Source organism: Limanda limanda, chromosome 17 (genome assembly GCF_963576545.1).
Source record: "Limanda limanda chromosome 17, fLimLim1.1, whole genome shotgun sequence".
Taxonomy (NCBI): Eukaryota; Metazoa; Chordata; class Actinopteri; order Pleuronectiformes; family Pleuronectidae; genus Limanda; species Limanda limanda.
Window position 1 is genome coordinate 18,428,556 of NC_083652.1, and position 11,153 is coordinate 18,439,708.

Here is an 11,153-nt window from a genome sequence, read left to right on the forward strand (position 1 = left end):
ATCAAACAAACATACAGACCAACCAACAAACCTAGTTCCCTAAAACACACACACACACACACACACACACACACACACACACACACACACACATGACAGAGGGACAGACAGGAACAAAGACTCCTGTCAGTGGGGGGCCAAAAATCTGCTGTGTATTACCAATAGATGACATTTCCCGTGTGTTGTGTCTCTGCATCTCTCTCTCTCTCTCTCTCTCTCTCTCTCTCTCTCTCTCTCTCTCTCTCTCTCTCTCTCTCTCTCTCTCTCTCTCTCTCTCTTTCCGTCTCTCTCATTAAATAACTAACTCGGTGGGAGCTGTTACGTTTTCTTTTCGTTCCATTTTTCACCTGCAGCTTTTCTGCATAATGCCTGCCATCTTACCCCCTAAACCCTCAGCACATGTCTGGGAGACACACACACCGTCTTCATTCAGCGTGCACGTGTGACGAGAGCTGACAATTTGCTCTCATTAACTTCATTTCCAAAGGGTGAAACGGAGGCGTTTAGCACCTAGATTTTCTCTCGGCGGGTTTGTCTCTACTGCCCTCTCTCTGTGAGCGACATGTACCGTTATTCTGGCTCTGTGAGAGTGCACGTGCGTGTGTGAGAGGAGAGAGAGAGAGAGATAGAAAGAAATAAAAGAGGAGTGTACATTCATGAGTCTGGGCCACAGCTGTTGTGGTGCCCCCCCTCCTCCTCCCTCCCTTTCCCATCTTTCTCCAATATAACCCTCCACTGTGCAGGTCTAAGCTCATGAAAAAGCATTAAATCTGCCAAGTCAGCGCAAACTGGGTCCACATAGGCATGCAGTTCAGTTTAATGACTTCATGCACACACACACACACACACACACACACACATTCTGCTGAACAGTATGTTTGCTGTAGCCTGATCACACGCTGCTTCAGATAAAGGAGGTTTTATTATCAAGGACACTCACTGATAAAGGAGGTGTGTGTGTGTGTGTGTGTGTGTGTGTGTGTGTGTGTGTGTGTGTGTGTGTGTGTGTGTCTGTGTGTGTGTGTCTGTGTGTGTGTGTGTGTTTGTGTGTTCGCAACTGTGAGGGGAAATTTCATAGCGTGTTTGTGTGTGTGCATCCGTGCATGTGTTGGAGCTTTTCACATCACAAACCTGCTATTACCTTCATTCAAAATTCTAAGGAGCTTCCTCCCAGACAGGAAATTGCATTTTACATCCTGGTGACCATGGCAACCAAGGCTCGTAATGCCTGTCAATCAGGTTTATGTTACATCTTTTGCTTAGTGGAAAGGGAAGTTAGGGTTAAATTCATGTATGGTCAACTAAATAAATACTAGGACAAAATACTGAGTAAATACATCATTATAGAAACTGACTGAAGTCAAGGAAGCTTTGTTTTATGCAGAGAGACAGAACCTTCAATTTCAGACTGTCTCTCTCTCTTTTGCTATCTATCCATGCAGTGTACTTTAATGAAGTGGAACCTGTTATTGTGTACAACTCACAATTTAAAGAGAAAATGTTCTCATTGTTAAAACTGCTTCTTTTTGTCACTTTTATTCCTGATGATCCACACACACAAAGGCACCTTGATCGCAGCAAATTTGAATTATAACGTCACAGGTGCTTTAAGTGCTCGGGCTCATAAGATCACCTTTAATTCCACTCTCTGTCCACATGGAAGCTTTGATCCCCCTGCCCCTGAAAGTGAAAAGAAACCTGCAATAAGTCCCCTCCTCCTCATCCTGTGTGGGAAAGACAGGATCACAAAGGCAGCAATTGATTTGCCTGCGAGTGGCGGTTTCTCTGACATGTAAAAGAAGAGGAGGGGAGGTTTTTTTCTTTTGTCTGTGGTTTGACTCTTAAAGAAAAAAAAGGGAGAAGGGCGAGAAGAGGAGGGGGAGAGGAAACTAATGCACCGCTACACACTGGAGTCCAATCCACGCTAATGGAGTGGAGGAGGGGAGGGAGGGTAAAGGAGGGCAGAGAGGGAGGGGATATGGCAGCAGGTTGGAGCGTGTGTGTGTATGTGTGTATGTGTTTCCATGTTTAGCTGACTTTGTGCGAGTAGGACAGTTATAGCAGGTCGTTATGCGAGTGTGAGAAAGAGGAAACAAACGTGTGAATGTGGAGAGATAAAATCCCTCTGCCAGACAGGAAGAGAGAGAGAGAGAGAGAGACCAAAGAGGCTTCGAGCGGCCCCCTGACTCAGATCCATGGCTTGGTTGGCACATTCACATCTCCTGGATGTCTGGCTGTGTGTGTCTGGCTGTGTGTGTTTGTCTGTGTGTGTTTGTCTGTGTGTGTTGGCGTGTGTTTGGTGGGAGGAACAGCAGCATGTGAGCAAGAGAGAAAAAAGAAATCTCATCCAGCTTCCCCCTCAGCTGCCTTGTCCAAGCAGGCTTTGGCCTCATGCGTCAGCTCGTGTCCTAGAAAGAGAAGCTGGGATGAGTTTCACGCTGCAGGGAACAAAACTCTGATGAGAACTGAGGAGATCTGATCAGACGGGAGCAGAAATGTCTCAAACCTGAAATCAAACACATCTGATTTGAGAAATAGAGGTAAATTTATGGAGGTTTTGTTTTGAGTTGCTTGAGTATTGAAGAGGGGATCTGATACAATGACAGAGCTCCAGCACTTTGATGAATTCACATTTTCAACCAGGTCATATTACAGTCCTCAGCTTGAATTAACTTTCAGTTTTAGAGGAATATGAATACAGAAACCCTTAAGGCTTTGAACTCATAATTCCATATTGTTCCCCTTGAAGAACCTTCTGAACATGTGATGACAGGCGACTGAATTTCTCATTTCTATGCACAGGGGTGAATCATTTTCCTTACTTGGAAATACGGGTTCATTACAACACAGATCGGTATACAAAGATCCTTTGTCCAGCGTGTATATACAAAGAAAACATGGAAAAGAAAGAGATACAAAAAGTTTCCTGCTGATGTTCGTTGTTTTCTTGGTCTTTCAGGCAGACCCGGGAGCAGGAAACGCCTCCAGACTTCTTCTACTTCTCCGACTTCGAGAGGCACAACGCTGAGGTCGCTGCTTTCCACTTGGACAGGTGAGTTTCACCAACTTTTTCTAATCCCAAGCCCCCCCCTCTCTCTCTCCAAAACATAGAGATCTCTCGTTGACTCATCTGTTTTTGCGTTTTTAATTCATCCTTCACGGGAAGAATGACGGGTCACGCCCGACGTGCTCGTTCACACAGACAGCGACACTTTAACCCCATTATAAACTGGAGGTGTGCCATAATAGACTTAAGCTGTGAAAATTTGAATAGGATTATAAATACGCGAGGGATTACCTAATACACAGAGAGCTGGGAACATCTCCTCCACTTGCTGCTGAGTATAATGATTTTCACATGATCCTTTTACTCTAAGGACGAGTTAAAAAAAAACAAGTGAGGAATACTAAGAAGCGTAGTACTTGATGGTTTGGGATTCTGGGGGAGGATGATAAATGGACTGCAGGTCATATCAAGGTCTGCTGAGAGCATAGTAATTGTACTTCACACGTACACACTCTGTTTGCTGAGGTCAGTGGTATGTGTGGGCAGAAAAACAAATGGAGCCAAACAGGAAGCCATGAGGCACACCATTACCACCAGTAGTATTTTAGAGCAGAAGGAGGTGCCTGTAATACCCCTAAAGAGCAGTTTGTTTTGAGTTTGCATTAGGGTTGCAAAGGGGCAGATTTCCATGGGAAGTTTAGCTCGGGAATTTTGGGAATTTTGAAAAAAAAAAAAAAAATACGCAAATTTAACGCTGAGCAATTAAAACATCATTCAAAACTCTATTTTAAAGCTGTATGGAATGCATTTATCCATCAATTGTAAAATATGTTTACAGACGATTCCAATTGTTTGGCTAACTATTTATATCTCTGGCATAACATTAGCGTTTTTTTACAAACTTTTTTCTCATCTTATCTACAGAACAATGCCACGTGCACTCTCTCATGTGTGGAGACAATTACCCCCATCCAATGTAGAAGGAAAGGCTGTGTACATTTGCAAATACTGTGCAAAAACCATGTTAAGAATGACACAACAATGCAGAAGCATATAGTCAAGTGCCCAAAGTTTCTTCAGGACAAAACAAAATGTTTATATTTATGTCTGTACATGACAAGGTAAATACAGTTAGTATAAATTACCTCCAACATTTCCAGTTTATTCCCGTTAATTCCCGTATATTCCCGTTAATTCCCGTTAATTCCCATGAAAAGTTTCCAAACTTTGAATATTCCCGGAATTTTGCAACCCTAGTTTGCATGCACCACACGATGTTTCTCGTGGCTAAAACTTGATGTAACTCAATTTCTAATTCCAGGCAGTTCTGATAAAAATGCACTTAAAAGTCCTGAATTTTAACTTAAGAGGTAACATCCTGTTTTCCAGGATTACGTACAAATCACTGTTCTTTATTGTGAACTCCTTGCGACACGAGGGTGTGCACACAAATAGACACTTCAGTGTTCTCTCTCTCACACACAAACACACGTAGACGCACTCACAGGTGCCCCTTTGTCACCGGGGCTCAACATGACAGTGCAGTTTTCAGCTCCTGAATGCTGTCCTCTGTAGGCTAAGGTTTCGCCAACTCTGTTGCCCCCAGCCAGTCTGTCTGTGTGTCTGCCGGCTCCCAGGAGGCTTAGTTCTGGTCTCCAACTGGTCGGGCTCATTTGGACAGAAAACATACACTGGGACAGTTTAATCAGGGGCTGAATAGGAATTGTGTTCTGACATAGGAGCATAAGGACAGAATGAAAGAGAGAGAGAGATGCAGGCAGAAAAGAGAGAGGACACAGAACCGAGTAGAATGAACCTTCTCTACCAACTGACTATAAGCGGAGGATTAGATCGGGATTAAGTGGATGTGGTTCATAAAGTTGTGTATTGGTCTGTATTTTAACGCAATGTTGAGACAGAACGTCCTTGTTTTGCTCATAAGCAGATGGTGAATGCCAGTAAATGCTGCTCTTGATGCCAATGACATAGTCGGACACAAAGCACTGTAGAGTTAATGAATTATTTATATATCTCGTGAGATGAAACCGTACGGATCAAGTTCTGTGCCGACAAGTTTGATGGGAAATCACAGAATTTTGCTCTTCTGCGAGGAAAAGGATCCTGATGTTGAACTTTTTCTTCAGGTTGTTTCTGTTTAGGCTCAAATGGACACACGCAAATAACGAACTTAATGATGATTTGGAATGAAGTGTTTTTATGAAGCACTTTTCCAGTACTTTCTATATTATATATTACAAGTCCCATTCATCCATTCATGCACACATTTTTCACCCTTTTTCTATCACACAACATTCACACACTGTTGACACAACTGTGAGGGGCAGTTTTGCGTTTTGGAGTTCAGCTTGGGATCAGGCCATCGAATGTCAGGTTATTGGACGACACGCTGAACCCCCCGAGCCACAAAGAGGCTGAAGATGCTGCATCTATTTACAAGAAAGTAAAGTTGAAAAGACAGTAAAATTTGGAGTTGATCTTTCCATCTGTTACTATGGCGACATTGATGTCATGGCAAACAGCACAGCTTCAGATAAATAGTTTTAATTACACATTTAAAGATCCATTTAAAAAGCCTGATGAATGTGTTTAAAATACAATGTAATACAAATGTATCTCTGCCTCTCTCTCTCTCTCTCTCTTTAGGATCCTTGACTTCCGAAGAGTGCCCCCGGTGGCGGGACGACTTGTCAACATGACAAGAGAGATCAGAGATGTGACACGCGACAAGAAGCTGTGGAGAACCTTCTTCATCTCACCAGGTAGTGACTCCGCCCGCCTCAGCAGTTTAGCACAGGCTCGTAGCTTCTTGTTGTTTTCATCCTACTGAAACAAACGTATCTCACTGGCTTCACTTCTGAGACACGACTGATTTAGGCAAACTGGCTAATGTACAAAGTGAACTATGTGTGTGGGGGGGGGATCTTTGAACATCCTGGTCCTTTTTTCAGAGCAATGAAAATGTCAAGAATCTGGCATGTATGACAACAAATAAAGCGAAAGCTAAAAGTTACCACAGGGTGGCGCTTTGAAGTCAAATCAATTTATGCTATACAAAATACTTCTACGTAAAAAACATGATGATTTTTACGATTCATTGATTAAACAATTAACAGAAACAAAATGTAAAATGCAAATGAAATGCTTTGAGCAGTTTGGTCCGTCTGATGTGATGATGACAGATGACCAGGTTCTCTTCCCTCCCTCTGAATCTGCGATGAGGAAAACATCCCCATCCTGGTGTTTTCACCGTCTACTCATTTCCTTCATATCTGTTGTTTTGTTATTCACTTTCTCATTCAGACACATTATTTACTCATTTCACACCATTCAAAACCAGTGTGTTTGCTTTTTTTCTCCCCTCAGCCAACAACGTCTGCTTCTACGGCGAATGCTCTTACTACTGCTCCACTGAGCACGCTCTGTGCGGGAAACCGGACCAGATCGAAGGCTCGCTGGCGGCCTTCCTGCCGGACCTGAACCTGGCCAAACGCAAGACATGGAGAAACCCCTGGAGACGCTCCTACCACAAACGCAAGAAAGCAGAGTAAGGGAGCGACACTAGTGAAGCACATTCACAAATCTGTCAGCAGTGACGTTGATTGGTCTGTGCTTCTTTTCCATGAATCTACATATAATCATCTTATCATCTTAAACATATCTTTGACATGTTCCCAGGTGGGAGGTGGACCCAGATTACTGTGACGAGGTGAAGCAGACGCCACCGTATGACCGTGGCACTCGACTGCTGGACATCATGGACATGACCATCTTTGACTTCTTAATGGGTACGTGAACATTTTTTTTATTAATATTAAAAAAGAAAATGAATGGGTCTCTTTTAATGAATAATAACTTACTTATGCACTCTCTCTTTGTGCAGGTAATATGGATCGTCATCATTATGAAACTTTTGAGAAGTTTGGAAATGACACTTTCATTATTCACCTCGACAACGGAAGAGGGTAAAGACATCAATCAGCTGTTATATTTAGGGCTGGGCAAGTTAACTTGTTTCAATCGAGTTAACTCAAGTGATGAGTTAACTCGATTAATTATTTTATCTCGCATTAACTCAGGTTTGATAATTTATTGTTTTATTGTGAAAGTCAGGCTTTTATTTTGTGAAAGTCTGTTGCTGACTGCTGCAGAACAGGAAAAAAGAAAATAATTGGCGGATAAACAATCGAGTGATGAGTTAACTCGATTAAAACGAGTTAACTTGCCCAGCCCTAGTTATATTATAATATAAACTTAAATTATACTTCTATAAGTTTCTGTATTAGTAGCTGTTAAATGTTTGATCCACTGGAATCTTGAAATTGAAATCAATCTGCTCACTTAAAATATTTCTCACTTTCTGAGGATTTAGAAGAAATACATCCCAGAAACTTCAGCCGTAAAAGTTTGAATAGTTGTTTTAAAAGCAAAGTTTGGCATGGAGTGCTTCTGTTGATAAAACCTGTGTTTTTTTTATTTCCCCCCCTTGTAGGTTTGGAAAACACTCCCACGATGAGCTGTCCATCCTGGTGCCCCTCAGCCAGTGCTGCAGGTTTGTGACTTTTCAAAGTATTTTCATGGCCTTCGGAGATAAGCTATGTCAAGCTGAGGCCTTTCAGACAGAAGAAACATCTAAATCTAAAGGGGAGATAACTTAAGAACCATCTAAGCAAAATCCATCAAGGTGGATCAGCATAAAATTCATAAATTTGAAAACTATTACTTCTTGTTTTTAGAATATGTGCAGCCAACACTTATTATCCTGATGTGTGAGGTCAATCGCTCAGTTATCCTCTCTCTCATGTTTCCAGGGTGAGGAAGTCCACCTACCAGCGTCTCCAGCTGCTGGCCAAGGAGGAGCACCAGCTCAGCTCCCTGATGGAGGAGTCTCTGCTGCGTGACCAACTGTCGCCTGTCCTCATCCAGCCTCACCTCCAGGCCATGGACCGCAGGCTCCGGCTGGTGCTGCAGGTCCTCGCGGGCTGCATAGACAAAGAGGGTTCCGTTAACGTGGTGGAGGAGGATTTAGTCGGGGACACGGCCACGCGCAGGAGCCGAGGCCACAGGTAGTGAGGCCGTTGCTCAAGAGTGACCGCCAGTGACACAATGGACAATGTGCCGCGGTGGTCTGTGGCTGTCTGACCAATGGGATTGGACCAAAAATCCCTCCTCTGATATCAAGCTGAATTCAGTGAATTCCAAGACTTGCCATCATTGCCTCTATGGAAACTTGTGTTTGTGGGAGAAACTGTCCACAGACACAATGGAAGACTGTGCTCACACGGAGGCTTTGTATTTGTTAGATACAGATGTATTTTTCTTTGATCAGATGTTGTATAAAGCGCACAGGAGCCACTGCTGTGTTCAGATTTTGTCCTGTTTGTTTTGAATATGAGGGTACCAGCTTGTTTTTATGTGTTTATTATGTCAGTGCATAACCAAATGAGAAATTACACTGACTGGGCATCTTATGGCCAGATAATAAGCTTTATCTGTTATCACGAAGGTTCCGGTTATAATTTTGTTTTAAAACATGTCAGAAAGGATAGTTTTCACCTCCTACTGTAAACTTCATCAAGAGGAGAAGTTAAGGCCGAGTACAAAAACAAACTAGGGAAAAAGGGTTTTTAAAGGTGGGTTTTCTTTATCTATTTTTTTGTCTTGGCACAGACTTGGACTTTTTAATGTCTCTATATTTCTGAACAGCATAAATAGGAGTATTCTTCTCACTGTTCAAGCAGTACCATCATTTTGCCTTATTCCAATTTTGTATCCCCTTTTTTTTTCGTTTTCACCTCTCCTGCAAGTTGAGCTTGCACATAGATGCAGTACAAACAGCACGACACTAAAATATCATTTTACAAGCCAAAAAACACTCTTACATGTGAAGAATGGAGCCCACACTGATGGGCTGGTTAGTGGTCTTTAGATGCTATGTCAGTTCATTTGAATGCACAACCTTTCTTACCTGCAGGCCTCAAACATTTAGTACTGTTGGGTATAATTTTATAGATTATTCAAGGCAAAATGTTACAGTTTGTATGTTGTTTCATTTTATGAGATTTCATGTCCAAATGACTATTTATTGGTGCGTTACAAGGACTGAAAGTGGATTAATTAATTGTTGGTTATGGGTTTGATTCAAGTTGCTTTATAGGAAACTATAGAGGAAATATTTAGCATTTGGATATTATTTAAATTGGGTTAAATTGGGTTTTGTTATTTTTAGATAGAACACTAAGCAGTTTAGATTTGGGACATTAAGTTGTAGAAGTGGTGCCAGTGCAATTTTCAGTTTCCACCAAGGGTCCTGTGTATTGGCTAACCCGGTACCTGTGCAATGACAGAAATGGAGTACTTGAATGTTTTTTGGGTTGGCAGTACGGACAGGATTCACAGAGCTACAGACAGTGTCGAGCCTGGGAGCTGGACTCAAGCCTGCTCGGGGGTTGATGGAGGGGTTCAAAAGCCTCGTCCCACCACAGGGATAACCTCGGGAACAGTTTTCATATTCGCAGTGTAAATACCTATAAATAGTTTGAAGACCTGACAACCTGCACCGCACAGTGATTCGCTTCTGTTTTCTGCTATTGCATTGTTACTGTGAAGATCTGTTTACTAAATGATTAAAGTGTGCAATAAAAACAAAAGTGAGGAAATAACTCTGTGTGTGTGGGTGGGCGGTTGTCGGCCTATGGGCCTCCTCTGACGAATAACAATGCAGAAGAAATATTTTACATCTGTGACACTCGCCTTAAAAGAACACATGAGAACACCCAGCCTCCAGCATGGACTTAACAGGTAACTCCCTGAACAGCACGCAAACAATATCTTATACGTGAATTACTACAATATGTCTCTGAGCAGTAAAAGACAAAGCTGGAACTGATATATGGGGAAATAAGTCAAAACCTGGACTTTCTTAGATCCCCATTTCAGAGGCTTATATCTGCACACTGTGATAACACAACAGGTTAGGAATAAGGTTTCTCATCTCAAACATCATCACACAGAGCACATCCAAAGGTAAATGTCTTCCAAGGGTGAGTCAGACTCTGCATGCACTCCTACACAAACTGCACTTTGCATGTTAAGCCGATGTTTATTTGTTGTCGTAGCATTCAAATATTCACTTCCTCTCATCTTTTATTCCTGAGGCAAAGACTGAATTCTATTCGGCACAACTGATTTGCAAATCAGCCTGTGCAAGGGCCCTTTGCTGCCAGTCTGCCTGTCATATCTTCTTATCCTCACTGATTCTCTTTTTTAATGTAGGTCGAAAAAGCCAAAGTTAATGTTTAAAATTGCAGGTGTGAATTATGCCAAGAATAATGAATAATAAGGCTGTGGCTCAAGAGGTAGAGCGGGTCGTTCACTAGCCAGAAGATCAGTGATTGGATCCCATGCTCCTCCAGTCTGCATTAAGAAGTGTCCTTGGGAAAGATTCTGAACCCCAAATTTCCCCTGTGTGTGAATGGTTAGTGATAGAAAAGGCCCAGCATATGATATCACTATGTGAATATATAAAAACTTTCCATTTACCATAGAACTTTACATTTTGATATAATTTGTGTCGTTTTTGAAAAATAGAAAAGTTTGAAATGTACTTGGCTGCAACTGCTACTTTACATCCCTGACAGCCTTAGTCTCTAAACGTGTTATCCAAATGTTTACGGGAAACTGCACTCGTTCTCCACCAGAGTTTTAGCTTAGCATCGCTCAAGATACATTTAAACAGCTCACGGCGCTGTCCGTGGTGCTGAAGTGATACAGCAGCCTATCCACAGCTACCAGGGCGCTGTCCATGGTGCTGGAGGGTCACAATGGGACTGTTGGTGCCAGTAACTACGGACAGTGGGACCATTTGTGGCATCAGGGAGCGAGTGGAAGGGGTCTGCAGGAGTTGAAGAAGCAAGTCAAAACAATGAGGTCGTTGTGTGGTTTATTTATGGATAAACTTTATTTATATCATTCGGCAGAGAAGCTTTTTCTTTTCATCTATTTATGATTTATGACACAGACACAGATATGAGAACGCTTCCCTTTAATCATCACTGCGACACCAGTAAACAACTTTTTAAAGGCTGCATTTATTATTTCTGGTGCAGAGTGAAGATGGTCATACTGA

General features: G+C 42.3%; 1 protein-coding gene across 1 annotated transcript in view; it reads left to right on the forward strand.

The window, feature by feature from the left end:
* The window catches only part of fam20ca (FAM20C golgi associated secretory pathway kinase a), a 34,860-nt gene extending 25,185 nt beyond the window's left edge, over positions 1-9,675 (forward strand). Inside the window, exons 4-10 of the mRNA XM_061089713.1 lie at positions 2,960-3,052; positions 5,672-5,787; positions 6,392-6,572; positions 6,704-6,813; positions 6,909-6,990; positions 7,518-7,577; positions 7,837-9,675. Coding sequence (XP_060945696.1) covers positions 2,960-3,052; positions 5,672-5,787; positions 6,392-6,572; positions 6,704-6,813; positions 6,909-6,990; positions 7,518-7,577; positions 7,837-8,095 — 901 coding nt within the window. The 3' untranslated portion in view covers positions 8,096-9,675. The remainder of the gene's footprint in view (positions 1-2,959; positions 3,053-5,671; positions 5,788-6,391; positions 6,573-6,703; positions 6,814-6,908; positions 6,991-7,517; positions 7,578-7,836) is intronic.
* The last annotated feature ends 1,478 nt before the right edge of the window (positions 9,676-11,153 follow it).